The 21393-nt window shown below is 38.5% G+C and overlaps 1 protein-coding gene across 1 annotated transcript; it reads left to right on the forward strand.

Moving 5' to 3' along the window:
* The first annotated feature begins 4353 nt into the window (after positions 1–4353).
* LOC307011858 (interferon-induced protein 44-like) lies at positions 4354–8026 on the forward strand. The gene is made up of 8 exons (XM_079637922.1): positions 4354–4416; positions 4633–5116; positions 5217–5268; positions 6189–6384; positions 6494–6646; positions 6795–6966; positions 7220–7320; positions 7414–8026. Exons 2-8 carry the CDS (start codon positions 4639–4641, stop codon positions 7597–7599), a joined length of 1338 nt encoding a protein of 445 aa, XP_079494048.1. The 5' UTR covers positions 4354–4416; positions 4633–4638; the 3' UTR covers positions 7600–8026.
* The last annotated feature ends 13367 nt before the right edge of the window (positions 8027–21393 follow it).

The raw sequence follows: 21393 nt of genomic DNA on the forward strand, positions 1-21393 counted from the left end.
ATTGTAAACTAAACTCCAAAACTAATTTTCAAAATACAATAATACACTAACACTATACACTAGATCTAACAAAACACTGCAAACATGTTTCAAAATCAAATAATTATTCAAAACACTAACACATGTTCTCTTCCAACAGGAACATTTAGTCAATCATAACACAATGACAAAAAAACACCAACATCAGCTGAAATTACAGAAACTGCATTATGTTATGTCAGGTCTGCCCTTAAACAAAAGACAGTATATTGTATTGAATATACATTTTTCTCTACATTTTTGTTTTGTTGAGTTTAGTAAATGCATCCATTTCTTTTCTTTTGCTGCAGAAATTCAATACAAAAAATTACTGTAATGACCATCTCAGAGTAGCTTTATGTACAGTTTATGAAATAAAAAAGACAGAGACAGAATTCCTGCAGTAAAGACTTTATTTGCAAAAGAACATTATTGCAAGATATACCTCTCCCTTGTCCTGGTACTCGTCTTCCTCTCCCCCCGTGCAGGCATTTCTTTCTTTCTTTCTTTCTTTCTTTCTTTCTTTCTTTCTTTCTTTCTTTCTTTCTTTCTTTCTTTCTTTCTTTCTTTCTTTCTTTCTTTCTTTCTTTGTGTTGCTCTATATTGTTCCTCTTCCACACAAGATCAGCCCAAAGAGTCCTCTTTTACATTATAACATATGGTCATGCGATTGAAATAAACTCAACACCTGAGTGTAATTCCTTGGATATCAGCTGTAATTTATATATTTGCAAAACTTCAATAAGCTGTTTCTCTGTAGCAATGGAATAAAATACAGGGAATATATTTGTGTTTCAATTCACAATATGAACAGCTGTTCACTTTGACTTTAGCATAATTTATGTTTAGAACATGATGTTATCTGTTCTGACATACAGTGTGAAAGCATTTGTAAATTTGGCAGTAAAATTACATTGTTTTGGTATTGGTTGAGCTTGTGTGTAAAAGAAGTTCAAGCATTTTAAATTTGTGTTAACTGTATGCATTTTGTGTCAAAGCAACAAGAAATGTGTTACTTGTATAGCCTACAAAGACGGATGTTGTGCTAACTGTGTTACGAGTTTAGGAAACTTGTTAAATGTATTGAAAAAACTGTCATAGCGATTGTAAAAAACTGTATATTTAATGTGGTTTTTGATCGTTTGAATCCTCCCACCCACCAAATTCCTGAGTGCATATAAATGGGGCCGGTGTGATTAAACAACGTCACAAAAGTTGAAAAACAACATTCTGTTCATTTACAGTTTTTTTCAGTCGCTAACAAGCGTTTGTCCAACCAGTTGTCACATTTTCAAAACTCTAAACACAATTAGCACAGCATCGGCCTTTTGTGGCCATACCATTCACACATTTCATGTCGTTTTCAAACAATATGCAGTCAGTGAACACATTTCCACAATGCTTACATTTTCTTAACAGACAAGCTATACCTCCCAACAAAATTAAAGATTGTTTTTGTAGTATTTACGAATGTTAACACACAACATCCCACAATAGCAAAAACAATATTCCAAACCTTAGATACAGTATAAAATCTTCTGCTTCTGCATTGATCAGTTCAAAAACAATATATCTCAGCTGATAATACAGTTTTTTACAATCGCTATGACAGTTTTTTCAATACATTTAACAAGTTTCCTAAACTCTTAACACGGTTAGCACAACATCCGTCTTTGTAAGCTATACAATTAACACATTTCTTGTTGCTTTGACACAAAATGCATATAGTTAACACAAATTTAAAATGCTTGAACTTCTTTTACACACAAGCTCAACCAAGACCAAAACTATGTAATTTTACAGTCAAATTTACAAATGCTTTCACACTGTATGTCAGAACAGATAACATCATGTTCTAAACATAACTTATATAGGCTAAAGTCAAAGTGAAAAGCTGATCATATTGTGAATTGAAACACAAATATATGCCCTGTATTGTATTCCATTGCTACTGAGAAACAGCTTATTGAAGTTATGCAAATATATAAATTACAGCTGATTCCAAAGCACACTCAGGTGTTGAGGTTCTTTCAATCGCATGATCATATGTTCTAAAAGAGGACTCTTTGGGCTGATCGTGTGTGGAAAAGGAACAATATAGAGCAACACAAAGAAAGAAAGAAAGAAAGAAAGAAAGAAAGAAAGAAAGAAAGAAAGAAAGAAAGAAAGAAAGAAAGAAAGAAAGAAAGAAAGAAAGAAAGAAAGAAAGAAAGAAAGAAAGAAAGAAATGCCTGCACGAGGGAGAGGAAGACAAGTACCAGGACAAGGGAGAGGAGTGGGGCAAGGACCAGGACAAGGGAGAGGAGTGGGGCAAGGACCAGGACAAGGGAGAGGAGTGGGGCAAGGACCAGGACAAGGGAGAGGAGTGGGGCAAGGACCAGGACAAGGGAGAGGAGTGGGGCAAGGACCAGGACAAGGGAGAGGAGTGGGGCAAGGACCAGGACAAGGGAGAGGAGTGGGGCAAGGACCAGGACAAGGGAGAGGAGTGGGGCAAGTACCAGGACAAGGGAGAGGAGTGGGGCAAGTACCAGGACAAGGGAGAGGAGTGGGGCAAGGACCAGGACAAGGGAGAGGAGTGGGGCAAGGACCAGGACAAGGGAGAGGAGTGGGGCAAGTACCAGGACAAGGGAGAGGTCTTGCGGTAATGTCCTTTTGCAAATACATTTTTTTACGATCGCTATGACAGTTTTTTCAATACATTTAACAATTTTCCTAAACACTTAACACACCAACACACCTAAAACACACAATTGGCAAAACGGTTAATTTCATGCTCAAAATCACACACTGTAAACTAAACTCCAAAACTAATTTTCAAAATACAATAATACACTAACACAATACACTATATCTAACAAAACACTGCAAACATGTTTCAAAATCAAATAATTATTCAAAACACTAACACATGTTCTCTTCCAACAGGAACATTTAGTCAATCATAACACAATGACAAAAAAAACACTAACATCAGCTGAAGTTACAGAAACTGCATTATGTTATGTATCAGGTCTGCCCTTATACAATAGACAGTATTGTATTGATCATAGATTGTGTTTTGCACTGTAGTTTCTTTTGAAGCCTATCTACATTTTTGTTTTGTTGGGTTTAGTAAATACATGCATTTTGTTGCAGAAATTCAATACAAAAAATGAATGACCATCTCAGAGTAGCTTTATGTACAGTTTATGAAAAACAGAATTCCTGCAGTAAAGACTTTATTTGCACAAGGACATTACTGCAAGATATACCTCTCCCTTGTCCTTGCCCAACTCCTCTCCCTTGTCCTGGTACTCGTCTTCCTCTCCCTCGTGTAGGCTTCTTTCTTTCTTTCTCTTTCTTTCTTTCTTTCTTTCTTTCTTTCTTTCTTTCTTTCTTTCTTTCTTTCTTTCTTTCTTTCTTTCTTTCTTTCTTTCTTTCTTTCTTTCTTTCTTTCTTTCTTTCTTTGTGTTGCTCTATATTGCCCTTTTCCACACAAGATCAGCCCAAAGAGTCCTCTTTTAGAACATGGTCATGGGATTGAAATAAACTCAACACCTGAGTGTGCTTCCTAGATGGGAATCAGCTGTAATTTATATATTTGGATAACTTCAATAAGCTGTTTCTCAGTAGCAATGGAATAAAATACAGGGAATATATTTGTGTTTCAATTCACAATATGAACAGCTGTTCACTTTGACTTTAGCCTATATAATTTATGTTTAGAACATGATGTTATCTGTTCTGACATACAGTGGAAAGCATTTGTAAATTTGGCAGTAAAATTACATAGTTTTGGTATTGGTTGAGCTTGTGTGTAAAAGAAGTTCAAGCATTTTAAATTTGTGTTAACTGTATGCATTTTGTGTCAAAGCAACAAGAAATGTGTTAATTGTATAGCCTACAAAGACTGATGTTGTGCTAACCGTGTTAAGAGTTTAGGAAACTTGTTAAATGTATTGAAAAAACTGTCATAGCGATTGTAAAAAACTGTAATTAAGTTTTGTGATGGTTCATTTTTGTTGTAAAAAAGTTATTTATTTAATTTAAGAAAAAAGTGATGCCATCGTCCAGCTCAGGTAAGTTCTCATGTAATGGTGTTAATGAAGGCAGACACACAATATTGTAGAATATTAAGTGTCCCCAACTAAACGATTGCTTTGCAGATTCAAAGCAGATTTCTTTGAAACAATCTGTATTCTAAAAAGTGCAATAGAAAAAAAGGTGACGAGACTTGACTGGTAAATTAACTGCAGGGTGGGGTTTTGCGCTTAACTGTTGACAGGGAATTTCACAACAATGCAAACTGAAACTTCATTTTTGTGACGTGCCTTTACAATGTCGAGTTTCAGTTAAAAAAAAAGTAATATCTTTCTGGTTACCGAAGGAAAGCGGACAAATCTGAAGTCTTGTTCCAAGGTAAGCTGATTTCTTTTTACAAGATCAAGGTATTTTTATATTTTATATTTAAATATTTACATTTAGATTTATATAATGTGACAATTTGAATGACTTCTTTCGAATTTGGGTGTGGACGGTAATCTGTAGTATATTTTTCAAAATACTTTTTAAAGGACCCTTTCTTTCTATTCCATAATAACAAAATGCTTTAAATGTTGCTTGAATGTTTTTCAGATCATTATGAGCACCATCACATCCAGCTTGACCAAATGGCAGAAGAAGAAGCTCTGCTCCTTGCTCAGCCATGACAGACTCAGCCTGCTGTTCAAAGCCAGTGTGCATGGCTACCATGTCAATAAATTTCACCAAAAGTGTAATACTCAGGGGCCAACTGTTCTTGTAGCTTACAATAAGTCTGGATATGTTTTTGGAGCTTTTACTAACAAAAATTATGCGCAGACAGGACAAAATGTTGTGGATGACAAAGCATTTCTCTTCAGCTTTAATGACAAAGAGGTTAAAGAAGCTCCTCTCCGTGTGTTCAGTGGAAATCCCCAGTATGCTTTCACTGACACTGGTCCAAACTTTGGTTCTTTAGTGTTTCTTTACAATAACACAGCCACTGTCTACAGTAATCCAACAACATACAAATTCGATCCACATAAGATGCATGGGAATGACTTACAGCTGACAGAATGTGAGGTGTACAGAGTTGAAGGTTTGTATTATTTTGTGCTAATGTTTAGATAATTTATGAGAGAGTAGTGCACTTGCAGTAATGGTTATGTGATTAACACCAGATTCTGGATTGCCACCAGACTGTGGAGGACTCATGGAAAAACCATGGAGAAATGTGCAGTGGAACTCTGAGTGAGTGAAGCAAACCAAATTCAGTGTCTTCTTAGAAGTAATTGAGATTCAATAAATCAGTCAATGTGGTTTGGTTTCTTTGTTTTTAATATCACTGTCTTTTATGAAATGCTTCTGACTAACTGCGTCTCAGGAGTGTTTAAAGCTACAATATGTATTTTATCGCCGCTAGGAGAAATGAATTACATTTAAATTATTGTAACCTCTTACAATAGCAACGGCGCAGGTTGATGACGCATAAGCGGAATTATGGAACTTGTCGTCATGCTGATGGATCTAATAATGTTTATGGATGAGTGAATACATTGATGTTTTTAATGTGACTGTGATATGAAGCATGGCACGATTGCTAATGAGAGACAGATATCAGCGCCACACGCGAGTCCCGCGGATATAAAGAATTACTACTCGCACAGATCAGTTTATTTGACGAATTAAACTTGTGAGGTAACGCAACGCTGTTTCACTTGGTCTACTACACTATCACACTAAACTGCATTTGTGCATACTGCATACTGATCATATTCAAACATTTCATCATGTTGAGCTATATAACATTGATTAGTTTTATGTACATTTGCTCACCTGTCTAATAAAGTACATGCAAGAGCGGCGTCTCTGTCAAGTCGAAATAAGTCACGGACGTGGAGCTCTTGGTTACTGGTTACTTTTACATGGTTACTATGGCAGTGAGAGCGGAAACCAGGGATAACGCGGATATTACGTCATTGACAGGCGACAATGACCAGGGACGAGCCATTATTTAAAATGGGTATTTCTCTGAAATTAAAAATCTTTGGGAACTTTTGGGATATTGTAAGTACACAACTGCAGGAATCACACTGTGCAAGTGATTTTTGGATATATTATTACAAAAATCTTACATATTGTAATTTGACAATTATAATGAATGTTTTTAGGGGACGGGAGGCACTCTTGAGCATCATCTCAGGCTGGAAGCCTTCTCTTAGCTCAGTTAAACAGGCTCGGATTCTACTGGTGGGTCCTGTTGGTGCTGGGAAATCAAGCTTCTTCAACTCTATCAACTCTGTATTCAAGGGTTATGTGAGCAGCCAGGCCAACACGGGCACTGCTGGAACCAGTTTGATTACTCAGGTAGAAATGCAACTTGATTATTACACCTCTGATATTTTACAGAGGGATATATTGTGTAAAGTATTTAGTTATCTCTCTGTTCTGTATTAAAAATATGTATGCCATGTAGTTCCGTACCTACTACATAAGGCCAGGCAGCGGTGTCAGCCATGTTCCCTTCGCTCTGTGTGACTCGATGGGTCTGGAGGAGGGTTTGAACAGCGGTCTGGATGTAGATGATTTTGCCAGTATTTTGAAGGGTCACATTCAAGACAAGTATCAGGTGAGAACTTTAGGTAAAATGTAAACATAATAGTTAATAGGTTTAGAAGATGTTTTACTAGCTAGTTACAGGAATAAAAAAAATGGACATTACATTGACTTTTTTTATTCTTGATCATCTAAAGATATTTGACACATCTTTTTCTTAGTTGAACCCATCGATGCCTATACAGCCAGACTCCCCTTATTTCCATAAATCTCCTGGCTTGAAGGACAAAATTCACTGTGTGGTGTATGTGATCGACACCAGCAAAATCAAGCTCCTCTCTGACAAAATGATCGACAAGTTTGTGGTTTTTCGGAAGAAAACCAGCCAGCTGGGTGAGGGAATAACAATAGTGAATTAGATTTCAATTAATTTCAAGTGACATGAGTGTATTTTGTCATTTAAATGGTGGAAATTCAATTTACAGTCTCTCTCAAGCAACCTGAGGTCAAGTCCCTTTCTTATGAGCTCCTCTTGTGGGGATTGAGTGTACAACTAGCATAAATCTTTAACCACTAGGGCTGTTTCACCCATAGGTTAGTGATCTCTGAGATTGTATAGCACTTAAGGTGTTATTCTGTACTTCAGGTATTCCTCAGCTGGTTCTGCTCACTAAGGTGGATGAGGCCTGTCCCTTAGTGGCAGAAGACCTGAAAAATGTCTACCAGAGCAACTATATCAACAAAATGGTACAAATTAATATATATATGACTTTATAGTCAGTATTCTATACACCTTCACATCTTGTTCTTGAGTATTTCTGACTAACTGTTTTGTGACAGGTGCAGGAGGTGAGTACTCATATTGGAGTTTCTCTGTCTGCTGTGATCCCAGTGAAAAACTACTACCAAGAACTGGACATAGACCCTCAAACTGACGTACTGCTTCTAAAGGCTGTTGTTCAGATACTCAGAGCCGCTGAGGGCTTTTTTGATGATTTTTACAATCCAGAGGAGAAGTCTGAGTAGAGCTCAGTCTCTTTTCCTTGTCTGACCTAAAGCTTCAGGATGTAGCCTATTATTTGTATTTTAAAAATGTATCTTTCGGTTTACACGCATAATCACATTTATATTTGTTACGGTCTGTGCTTTGAGTATTTTCCTCCGTATATGCGTGACATCATTACTCATTTCATCCCTCTAAATATTTGTTAGTTAGGTTTGCCCTTGTGCATGTAATACTTATTTTTAAGAGTGGACGCGGTCATTTGCAAATTGAATGTGTTCAGTTTCTGGTGTCATCTGTTTAATTATTTTTGTATTGTTATTTGTTTGGGTCATTTGCTGTTAAGCCATTTTAGAGTTATTTCACTTTTTTGTTTCTTTGATGAAATACGTTTCCTTTTGCATCTGGTAATTTGCTTTTGTAATAAATGTTTCCATATAATTGCATCCTGGTTTCATGTGTCCTTTACGTTGCTTTCACCTTTGCAGTGCAATTGTAGTTGGTTGATTCCAAATTACATGACAAATATTGTATAACGTAATCCCTTACATTACACATTTAGCCTAATATAATCTGACTACTTTTGACCTAACTCATTTATCACATTGATTTGAATAGGATAATATTGTACCATATTGATATAAAAATACAAAGAGAAAAAAATGATCACACACACACACACACACGCACGCACACACGCACACACACACGCCCTGTGCTTTGAGAGAAAGAGAGAGAGAGAGAGTTAGACCCCAGGCAGGGCAAACGCCTGTGTGAAAAGACCCCCTTAAGGATTAAAAACAGGATACCTGTATATGATCGCAGAGACCGTCAAGACTTACAAAGATGATTTTTATTTTATCTAAACATTGCAGATTTTTGTCAGCCATTCATAAGCTCTATGTTTTCTTCATCTCTCAAAACATGTCAGATGATTTTTATCTAAGCCGTTTCAGTAGATTTTTTTAGTATGATGTTTCTTTTATATTTCATTTATATAATTTAAATGAAGAGTTGTTTTTCAACTTTTGTGACGTTGTTTAATCACACCGGCCCCATTTATATGCACTCAGGAATTTGGTGGGTGGGAGGGACGCATAGGATTCAAACGATCAAAAACCACATTACCGGTAAATATAATTGCAAGGTCAATAGGCAAAAAGCTTCTGTCAATACCAAGACGTATTATAACAACTTCAAAAGCCCAAACTAACTGTCAAAACCACATGATCGATAGATAGATAGGTCAACAGGTCAAACTAACTGTCAAAAACATGACAGATTATACTGGAGGGGAGGGGAAAAAAAGACCATCAATCATTTTGACATAAGGTCCCAGGTAATAACTACTCACCAAGATCCACATATATGAAGTTTGTCAATATTTTTATTGAGCTGAATGATGACATCACTGTTTTCTGCAGAGCTGATTTACAGCTGAATTCGCCTTTGGCTAAGCCACACCCTAGAATGTAGATTGACCAATCACAGCGCAGCCAAGAACAAGCTCCCACAGAGGTCCGACACTTTTTCACAGCGCTCCATTGACTTTAACACAGGCGTCTCATATTTTTGGTCTCGGCAGGCTATTACCGTCATAGTTTTATACAAAATATAGTTAAACGTTGTGCCTGGGACCTTTGTAACACAGATTTTTTTTGTTTTATATATTTTTCTGAGCACGTTTTTTTCCCTTCCCAAAACCGAAGTCAAATCCTGACAAGTGTCGTTTTGGGATTAAACTGTGTGGACGTCCTCACAGTCAGCGAAACCCCTCAAGGATCAACAAGCACACTTTTGTGTGCTCTAAGATACATTTTGCTTTTAACCTTACTGTGAAGTTATACTAGTTAGACAGTTTTATGCTGTTTTAGGTTATGATTTCGGTTCTCTAACCTAATTGTTGATACGCTAGCACACGCTGCTAATAAATACGACTTTATACTCGCGTAGTCCGTTTGCTTTGTAATAACGATTATAGAAGTGAATAGAGACCTGCAGCTTTGCATGAACAGTGTTACTCCTTGATATTATTAGTGCCAGCCTCTGGCTGCGTTTACACTTGGCATTAACATGCGACCTGTATCTGGATGTTGTCCACATACACATTGAAAAGACGAGTGTAAACGCGCTTCTGATCGGAATGTTATCCGGTCAGCGTGTCCAGTTTCGGAGGTAGTCGAGGACGCATTGTGATCGGATCTCAGTGTAATGTAAACGCAATCCAGCCATCGTGTCTGCATTCACAGGTGGACGTCATTTAAATCCCCGCCCAGTCTCCCCACGTGCTGTCAGAAAATAATGGCCAGACGCAGTTTAGACAATAAATAACATTTATTTGAACCTTACAATAAACGTCAATATTTAAAACAGTTTATTTAGACTTACATGACACTGTGTGTGTCATTTTTCATTTTAATTGTGCAACATTATCTGAACGAGGCGATCGCCTGTACAATCACAGCTGTGAGTCATGAGATCTTAAAGGGGTCATGACATGGGTTTTTTTATTTTATTATTATGTTCCCTTAGGTGCAATTATAATATTACTATAGTTTTTTTTACAAAAAACTTTTAAAATGTAGTGATTTATGACCTTTTCCCACCCTGTTTCTCATCCTCTGATTCAAACAGTCTGTTTTGGAGGTGTTTCCCCTTTAAGAGTTCAGTGTTAACGCCCACTGTTATGATTGGCTAACTGTGAGGAAATAACAGGAGGATGCAAGATGCAAGTAAAACTCAGTTTATTATAGTGTGGTGTGGTCAGATGTAAAGACACAGGTCAGGGACAAACACTCAGGTGGCAAACGAAGCAGGGACGAGATGGCGATCCGGTGGTGGTGCGGTGGTCAGCGTGCTCGAGTGAAACCCAGGAACCGTGGAACATCCAGACGACACGAAGAACTGACGAAATCCAGATGAAGAACTTTACAGACAAGGCACGAGAACAGGACACACACCGAGGAACAACCACAACGATCTGACAACATGAGAGGGAAATTAGTATTACTGGGCATATAAAGGGAACTGGAATTAATGACAGCTGGTGACACTAATCAACACAACGAGTAACCACACCCACACAATTACACTCACTCAGACACATCAGCATGAGACAGCCGATTCATGAACCGTGACACTAACGTCAGTGCTATGCATCAATTATTAACGCCCCCAGCCAGAAGGTTTGCGGATTCGGCGTATTTAAAAAGTAGTTTAAAGTTTTAAATACATTACTTACAGTTTGCGTCGTCGTTGTTGAGCCCAGAATAGTCGGCACGGACTTATCTTTGAGCAACAGTTTTCTGGCAAAGCCAGCATCATTTTGGGATTTGTTCTCAAAACAGTCATCCTTCAAATGTATAGAACAAACGCTTAAACTAACACTGTCGTGACTGAGACGTCCGCAAAAAATAAAGACCCACTCGGCTCGCTGTCCGTCGACTGAACGCTTGTGAGGCGCGCAGCGCGCGGGCGCGACAATGATACGAAATGAGCGTAGTTGTCTTGCGCTTAAAGCGTAGTTGTTTTGTGCCGGAAGTGGTCTATATGCAAACGCTGGTACGTCACTTCGTACCGTGACGTCACTTCTTACCATGGATCCAGAACGAGCTGTATTTAGAGCTTGATTAAATAAATGATTCGTTTATAAGTCTTAAGCTATGAAACTTGCAGGACGTTTTAATGGTACAAAGACCTCTTATACACCAAAAGATCAAGGCAAATTTGGTTTCTCATGTCATGACCCCTTTAATGAAGAGCGTGCGCTGCTTTCTGTTAATATAGTCATTGCATGCTATAACCTTAAACCCAGATGATCGATGATGTGACTTAACCATGGTTATTTTTGTATGATCAACTCTGGAAAAAATATTCCTTCATTTAAAAAACGTAATTTGATTTAAGGATGGAGATTGCACAGGAAACTAAAGTGAGTGAAAACAATTGGGACATTGCTTCATTTTCATAATCTTTACTCTTATTGGTGTCATGCTACAGACCTAATTTAAATAATATAGCTGCAAGCAGCAATCACCGGGGCCAAGCGCAAGCAAGACGACAAGACATGCCAAAGTGGCTGGGAGTGTGAGACCCACTGCAGCAAGGAGCAATTAAAGACATTTGAAGATGAATTTTGGCAAAATGGTTGAAAAATCACATACAATAACTAAAAATATGATTATCACTTTCGACCAATAGGTGGCGCAGTTACGAAACTGATGTGATGTGGTCAGAGTGAAGTGACAATGACACATACAAAGTTTGGTGTCAATATGTCAAGGCATTGCAGATATAAAGCCTGAATAGTCATTTTGGCATCATGCCTCAACTTTGCCACTGCGGTATACGAAAACGGTTTCGTCTATCGACACGAAATCCATAACTTTTACTCGGCACGGTCTGGAGATGACACGATCCGATTTTGGTGAAAATCGGACGTTCGGTCTAGGAGGAGTTCGAAAAAGTAGGTTTTAAAAGAAAATAAAGATGGCGGACAGGAAGTTTGGCTGACTATGGCAAAATTGGTATCTATGTTTTCAGCATAACCCAAGGAATCTATTGAGATCAGTGTCATTACTATAGGCAAATTTATTCAAAAGTTATTAGCATTTTTGGAAATTTCATTATAACTTTTGACCAAAAGGTGGCGCTGTCTCATAATCTTTTGAGTACCTTTAGGGCGTTGTACTGATGACCCATACTGAGTTTCGTAACGATACGTTCATGCGTTCATAAAATACAGCATTTTAGCACATAATTCAAAATGGCTGACAGCCAAAATGACCAATATGGGAAAATTGGATATCAGTCAACTCAGCACGATGCCCTGAATCTAACGAGACCACTTTTGTGATTTTTGGACAAACCGTTCAGAAGTTATAAGCAAAAACATAAATTCTTCATATCTCCGGACCAGTAGGTGGCGCTGCGCCGAAACGCAGCATGTAGCCTCCGGTCATGCTTGTGATGACATGTACCAAATTTGGTCTGAATCCGATAAAGCGTTGTGGAGATACAGCCTTACGTCTGTTTTTGCAAGCGCTACGTAAAATTTATTTGCGCGGTATTCGAGAATGGTAATTCAATTCAACTTGAATTCCATAACTTTTGGTCGTCAAGGTCTGGAGATGATCTGGTTCATTTTTCGTGAAATTCGGAGCAACGGCCTAGGAGGAGTTCGAAAAAGTAGGTTTTTCGGAAAATTCAAAATGGCGGGAAAACTATTATGACGGAAAATGACGTCATAGGGTGCAGTCGAATCGTCATGAGCTCAGGAATCAGAGGAAAAAAGAATTTTGTTTCTAGCCCTTGTGGTTCAAAAGTTATTGGCATAAACATGAGTGAAACTTTGGACAGCTGGTGGCGCTAGAGGGAATGAGTTGGAGACTCCAAATTTGCTATGGTGATAGTTCAGGCTGTCCTCTATCACTGTGCCAATTTTCATAAGTTTCCCGCAAACGGTTCTATAGGCTGCCATAGACGCCCAGTCGGAAGAAGAAAAAGAAAAAGAAATATAGCTGCAAGCAGCAATCACCGGGGCCAAGCGCAAGCAAGACGACAAGACATGCCAAAGTGGCTGGGAGTGTGAGACCCACTGCAGCAAGGAGCAATTAAAGACATTTGAAGATGAATTTTGGCAAAATGGTTGAAAAATCACATACAATAACTAAAAATATGATTATCACTTTCGACCAATAGGTGGCGCAGTTACGAAACTGATGTGATGTGGTCAGAGTGAAGTGACAATGACACATACAAAGTTTGGTGTTAATATGTCAAGGCATTGCAGATATAAAGCCTGAATAGTCATTTTGGCATCATGCCTCAACTTTGCCACAGCGGTATACGAAAACGGTTTCGTCTATCGACACGAAATCCATAACTTTTACTCGGCACGGTCTGGAGATGACACGATCCGATTTTGGTGAAAATCGGACGTTCGGTCTAGGAGGAGTTCGAAAAAGTAGGTTTTAAAAGAAAATAAAGATGGCGGACAGGAACTTTGATTGACTATGGCAAAATTGGTATCTATGTTTTCAGCATAACCCAAGGAATCTATTGAGATCAGTGTCATTACTATAGGCAAATTTAATCAAAAGTTATTAGCATTTTTGGAAATTTCATTATAACTTTTGACCAAAAGGTGGCGCTGTCTCATAAATTTTTGAGTACTTTTAGGGCGTTGTACTGATGACCCATACTGAGTTTCGTAACGATACGTTCATGCGTTCATAAAATACAGCATTTTAGCACATAATTCAAAATGGCCGACAGCCAAAATGGCCGATATGGGAAAATTGGATATCAGTCGACTCAGCACGATGCCCTGAATCTAACGAGACCACTTTTGTGATTTTTGGACAAACCGTTCAGAAGTTATAAGCAAAAATATAAATTCTTCATATCTCCGGACCAGTAGGTGGCGCTGCGCCGAAACGCTGCATGTAGCCTCAAGTCATGCTTATGATGACATGTACCAAGTTTGGTCTGAATACAATAAAGCGTTGCGGAGATACAGCCTTACGTCTGTTTTCGCAAGTGCTATGTAAAATTTGTTTGTACGTTTATCAAAAACGGTTAAGCGAAACAACTTGAATTCCATAACTTTTTGTCGGCACTGCCTGAAGATGATCTGGTGCAATTTTGGTGAGAATCGGACAAACCGTCTAGGACGAGTTCGAAAAAGTAGGTTTTTCGGAAAATTCAAAATGGCGGGAAAACTATTATGACGGAAAATGACGTCATAGGGTCCAGGCAAGTCGTCATGAGCTCAGGAATCAGAGGAAAAAAGAATTTTGTTTCTAGCCCGTGTGGTTCAAAAGTTATTAGCATAAACATGAGTGCAACTTTGGACAGCTGGTGGCGCTAGAGGGAATGAGTTGGAGACTCCAAATTTGCTATGGTGATAGTTCAGGCTGTCCTCTATCACTGTGCCAATTTTCATAAGTTTCCCGCAAACGGTTCTATAGGCTGCCATAGACGCCCAGTCAGAAGAAAAAAAAAAAAAGAAATATAGCTGCAAGCAGCCATTACGGGGCCAAGCGCAAGCAAGACGACAAGACATGCCAAAGTGGCTGGGAGTGTGAGACCAACTGCAGCAAGGAGCAATTGAAGACATTTAAAGATGAATTTTGGCAAAATGGTTGAAAAATCACATACATTAACTAAAAATATGATTATCACTTTCGACCAATAGGTGGCGCAGTTACGAAACTGATGTGATGTGGTCAGAGTGAAGTGACAATGACACTTACAAAGTTTGGTGTCAATATGTCAAGGCATTGCAGATATAAAGCCTGAATAGTCATTTTGGCATCATGCCTCAACTTTGCCACTGCGGTATACGAAAACGGTTTCGTTTATCGACACGAAATCCATAACTTTTACTCGGCACGGTCTGGAGATGACACGATCCGATTTTGGTGAAAATCGGACCTTCGGTCTAGGAGGAGTTCGAAAAAGTAGGTTTTAAAAGAAAATAAAGATGGCGGACAGGAAGTTTGGCTGACTATGGCAAAATTGGTATCTATGTTTTCAGCATAACCCAAGGAATCTATTGAGATCAGTGTCATTACTATAGGCAAATTTATTCAAAAGTTATTAGCATTTTTGGAAATTTCATTATAACTTTTGACCAAAAGGTGGCGGTGTCTCATAAATTTTTGAGTACCTTTAGGGCGTTGTACTGATGACCCATACTGAGTTTCGTAACGATACGTTCATGCGTTCATAAAATACAGCATTTTAGCACATAATTCAAAATGGCCGACAGCCAAAATGGCCGATATGGGAAAATTGGATATCAGTCAACTCAGCACGACGCCCTGAATCTAACGAGACCACTTTTGTGATTTTTGGACAAACCGTTCAGAAGTTATAAGCAAAAACATAAATTCTTCATATCTCCGGACCAGTAGGTGGCGCTGTGCCGAAACGCAGCATGTAGCCTCAAGTCATGCTTGTGATGACATGTACCAAATTTGTTCTGAATCCGATAAAGCGTTGTGGAGATACGGCCTTACGTCTGTTTTCGCAAGCGCTACGTAAAATTTATTTGCGCGGTATTCGAGAACGGTAATTCGAATCAACTTGAATTCCATAACTTTTGGTCGTCAAGGTCTGGAGATGATCTGGTTCATTTTTCGTGAAATTCGGAGCAACGGCCTAGGAGGAGTTCGAAAAAGTAGGTTTTTCGGAAAATTCAAAATGGCGGGAAAACTATTATGACGGAAAATGACGTCATAGGGTGCAGTCGAATCGTCATGAGCTCAGGAATCAGAGGAAAAAAGAATTTTGTTTCTAGCCCTTGTGGTTCAAAAGTTATTAGCATAAACATGAGTGAAACTTTGGACAGCTGGTGGCGCTAGAGGGAATGAGTTGGAGACTCCAAATTTGCTATGGTGATAGTTCAGGCTGTCTTCTATCACTGTGCCAATTTGTATAAGTTTCCCGCAAACGGTTCTATAGGCTGCCATAGACGCCCAGTCGGAAGAAAAAAAAGAAAAAAAAGAAAAATATAGCTGCAAGCAGCAATCACCGGGGCCAAGCGCAAGCAAGACGACAAGACATGCCAAAGTGGCTGGGAGTGTGAGACCCACTGCAGCAAAGAGCAATTAAAGACATTTGAAGATGAATTTTGGCAAAATGGTTGAAAAATCACATACAATAACTAAAAATATGATTATCACTTTCGACCAATAGGTGGCGCAGTTACGAAACTGATGTGATGTGGTCAGAGTGAAGTGACAATGACACATACAAAGTTTGGTGTCAATATGTCAAGGCATTGCAGATATAAAGCCTGAATAGTCATTTTGGCATCATGCCTCAACTTTGCCACTGCGGTATACGAAAACGGTTTTGTCTATCGACACGAAATCCATAACTTTTACTCGGCACGGTCTGGAGATGACACGATCCAATTTTGGTGAAAATCGGACGTTTGGTCTAGGAGGAGTTTGAAAAAGTAGGTTTTAAAAGAAAATAAAGATGGCGGACAGGAAGTTTGGCTGACTATGGCAAAATTGGTATCTATGTTTTCAGCATAACCCAAGGAATCTATTGAGATCAGTGTCATTACTATAGGCAAATTTATTCAAAAGTTATTAGCATTTTTGGAAATTTCATTATAACTTTTGACCAAAAGGTGGCGCTGTCTCATACATTTTTGAGTACTTTTAGGGCGTTGTACTGATGACCCATACTGAGTTTCGTAACGATACGTTCATGCGTTCATAAAATACAGCATTTTAGCACATAATTCAAAATGGCCGACAGCCAAAATGGCCGATATGGGAAAATTGGATATCAGTCGACTCAGCACGATGCCCTGAATCTAACGAGACCACTTTTGTGATTTTTGGACAAACCGTTCAGAAGTTATAAGCAAAAATATAAATTCTTCATATCTCCGGACCAGTAGGTGGCGCTGCGCCGAAACGCAGCATGTAGCCTCAGGTCATGCTTGTGATGACATGTACCAAATTTGGTCTGAATCCGATAAAGCGTTGTGGAGATACGGCCTTACGTCTGTTTTTGCAAGCGCTACGTAAAATTTATTTGCGCGGTATTCGAGAACGGTAATTCGAATCAACTTGAATTCCATAACTTTTTGTCGGCATGGTCTGTAGATGATCTGATTCAATTTTCATGGAAATTGGAGCAACGGCCTAGGAGGAGTTCGAAAAAGTAGCTTTTTCGGAAAATTCAAAATGGCGGAAAACTTTTCATGGCGCAAAATGACGTCATTGGGTGCAATCGAATCGTCACGAGGTCAGGAATCAGAGGAAAAAAGAATTTTGTTTCTAGCCCTTGTGGTTCAAAAGTTATTAGAATAAACATGAGTGAAACTTTGGACAGTTGGTGGCGCTAGAGGGAATGACTTAGACACACCAAAATTGGTGTATTTAATGTTGGGACTGTCCTCTATCCGAATGTCAAACCATTACAACTTTCCCGCGATCGGTTCTATGGGCTGCCATAGACTCCCAGAGCGGAAGAAGAAGAAGAATTATTTTTGGTACGGGAACAGATACAATAGGTGCCCGCACCTTCAGTGCTTGGCCCCTAAAGAAGAATAAGAACGGGAACAGATACAATAGGTGCCCGCACCTTCAGTGCTTGGCCCCTAATAAGAACGGGAACAGATACAATAGGTGCCCGCACCTTCAGTGCTTGGCCCCTAATTAAGCAGGAAACAGAAATCCGATCGGTTATCCAGATACAGAGGCTACTTAATATGAAAAAATGTAAACGCAGGGTGTCCTGATTGCCTAATGATCCGATCTGCTTGATCGGATCACGGTGATCGCATGTCAATGCCAAGTGTAAACGCAGCCTCTGTCTCGATTAGTAGGATATGCGGTGGTTCATTTTTTGACTGTGAACATTATGCTTTTGCCTCTATTTGGATGCCTGTATTCGCCTGTATGTCTTGAATATAGCCTTCGAACGCATACTGCAGCCACTTTTACCTACTTCTATCGAACACTTTATTTGCTGCTTTATAAAAGTTTGATAAAATTTCAGCAGGAAGAGCTGTCACAGCATAAGCCATGTTGATACCGAACCAGAGCCCAGATGAAGTTGTCGGACGTAGCAACAGTAACTAAGGAGGGCGGGGCTTAGCCAAAGGTGAATTGAACTCATTACATAATTTATGAACTTTACACAATTACTGAACTGAATCCACTATGAACTGACTGCAGCTGAATAATGACACTACTGTCTTAGAGCTAAATCTTATAGAATTGAATTGTGTTTGCTTTGCATTACTGATCCTTATCTTCCAGTTTATCACTGTAAAGCTGCTTTAAAACAAACTCTATTGTATGAAGTGCTATATTATATTTAAAGATGATTGTCTTAACTTTAAAAATATATTTATTTTATTTTATTTCTGTACCTATTTTGTATTAACAAGACATAGCTGCTTAAACAAAGTAAGAGACCATATGACATATATATACACACAAATACAAACATTAAAGTAAATATACAAATAAAGGGTAGGAAAAAAAATACTATCTATGCATCTTTATATTTTGCGGAGTAAAATCATACTACTGTTGGAAACTTTTCCTTTGAAGCAGAGACCAGGAGACGTTGGGATATCTTTCAAGCAGAAGTTATTCTTTATTGAGGACTTCGCTGTGCGTTGCTGTAGTCATCCAACTCAAGTCTAACTTAAACAGTACATTGTAGTTTATATACATTCCAAGGGGGAGGGCTTTACATAAAGGGGGCATGTAAATGAAGTAGCCTACATGAGTCAGCTCGTTTACAGAGATTTCCTGATCTCATCAGCATAACAGTGTCATTTAAATGATCCTATCAGCCTGACAGTATCACCCATCCTAGGGATGTACGATATATCGGCCACCATATCGGTATCGGCCGATATATGTTCAGTTTTAATGTTATCGTTATCGGGCCGATAAAAAAATTTGGCCGATATTAAAGCCGATAAATAATGTATTATTTCCTTCAGCTGAGACTCTTCAGATGCGCACGGTTCAACATGATGGTTATGAATATGAATTGCTTGAAATATGATTGGATCCACTTCAAAAAAGGAAAATACAGTAAAGTGCAACATTATAATTATATGCTTATGGCTTTTAATGGTGAGACTTTTGTTTTTGTAAGCAGCGTCTTGATTTATGAATGATTTAAAAAAAAATTGGATTTAGATTTATCGGCCAATATATCGGTTATCGGCTTTCAAATATAAAGATTTATCAGTTATCGGTATCAGCCAAAATTTTCATATCGGTGCATCCCTAACCCATACATTCACATAGCTTAACTTGGGACAATGACACTGTTCAGGAGGTGCAAAAAGACAAAAGGTTAATGTCAGACACCTGGATTGCTTGACTTAATCTTCTTTGAATATCATCATCTCAAATGCTACATTCAGGCTACGTTTACACGTGGACGGCTATTTTCATAAACGGACATTTCACCCCTTTCCGTTTTCAAAAATAACATTGTGCAGACCTGTCAGTTTTCAGAAAAGTGTTCGTTACACGAACCCGTGTATATGCCATCTAGAGCATGCCAAACCTGTAGTGGCAGTGTAACGAGAAGCTCAAGCCCACGTTAGCAAATCAGAATCCCGAAAATAGTCACATACTGTGACGTCGGCTGCCTAAAACTCAGTTTTTCTCAGTTTACATGCAAACGTGCAAACTAAATTTTCCAAAATCTCCACTCTGGCAGGAGTTTTTAGAGAGAATTGTTTTCAGAGGAGAATTCTCCGTTTGCGTGTTAACGAAGGGCACAAACGAAGGGAAATAACCAATGTAAGTGTAAACGGGGCCTCAGTCTACTAAACTTTCTCAGTTTATATAGCCTACTATTGTATTGGAACCTAAATTAAACATTTAATACATTTGAAATACAACACTTCTATACAAAAATTGCTTTAAAAACAAAGCAAATATGGCTGTGATGGCTGTCTTGCAGTCTCTCATGTTTACTTTATTTGTTCACAGGGACAGTGCACATTACTAAACACAAAGCATATTATAGGTCACAAAAGAGAAAGAAGGAAAAATGTTCACATTACCAGTATATATATATATAAAAAAGAAAGTACATGATTCCATGTGGAAATCAGTCTAAACGTATAAGAGGTAAGAAAAATAGTGACAGAAGAAAACAAATAATAAGCAATTATTACAAAGAAGCTAAAATCAGAATATTAAGATAATGGTGATAGTGCTGAGTATTAAGTAAACATTTTTTTTAGATGAAACTTAAGAACCATTATGTATATCCAGTCTTCTAATTATGGGATGGAGTTCCATTCCCTTGTGGCTTTGAATGAAAGACTGCATGGCTAAATAAACATTTTCTGAGAGGAATAATGCAGTTCCCTCTTTCTACGTCCCTTGAGGACTGATGTGCAGTTGTTCTAATGTTAACATTCCGTTTTAATGGGGAAGACAGGCTATGTATAGTCTTAAACATAAGACAAACATCTACATATTTGATTAGATTATCTCAATTTAGCAAATTGTATTTTTTCTGTATCAAGCAATGATGAAAATTAACAGATTTTTATCAAGAATTTTTAGTGATTGTTCCACTAGTTAGCCTGCCCGTACAGCCTTAAAGGTTAATAGTAAACTAACTTGGCTTGCTGTCCTTGGGGGAAGCTCGAACCCGAGGCTCGGCTTAAGCTCCAAGTTACCCAGAAAATCACATTGTATGATTTTTTAAATAATTAATTTGCATTTTATTGCATGACATAAGTATTTGATCACCTACCAACCAGTAAGAATTCCGGCTCTCACAGACCTGTTAGTTTTTCTTTAAGAAGCCCTCCTGTTCTCCACTCATTACCTGTATTAACTGCACCTGTTCGAACTCATTACCTGTATTAGCTGAACCTGTTTGAACTCGTTACCTGTATAAAGGACACCCATCCACACACTCAATCAAACAGACTCCAACCTCTCCACAATGGCCAAGACCAGAGAGCTGTGTAAGGACATCAGGGGTAAAATTGTAGACCTGCACAAGGCTGGGATGTGCTAGAGGACAATAGGCAAGCAGCTTAGTGAGAAGGCAACAACTGTTGGTGCAATTATTAGAAAATGGAAGAAGTTCAAGATGACGGTCAATCTCCCTCGGTCTGGGGCACCATGCAAGATCTCACCTCGTGGGGCATCAATGATCATGAGGAAGGTGAGGGATCAGCCCAGAACTACACGGCAGGACCTGGTCAATGACCTGAAGAGAGCTGGGACCACTGTCTCAAAGAAAACCATTAGTAACACACTACGCCATCATGGATTAAAATCCTG

This window comes from Phoxinus phoxinus (assembly GCF_949152265.1).
Source record: "Phoxinus phoxinus genome assembly, chromosome: 15".
In the NCBI taxonomy this organism is placed as follows: Eukaryota; Metazoa; Chordata; class Actinopteri; order Cypriniformes; family Leuciscidae; genus Phoxinus; species Phoxinus phoxinus.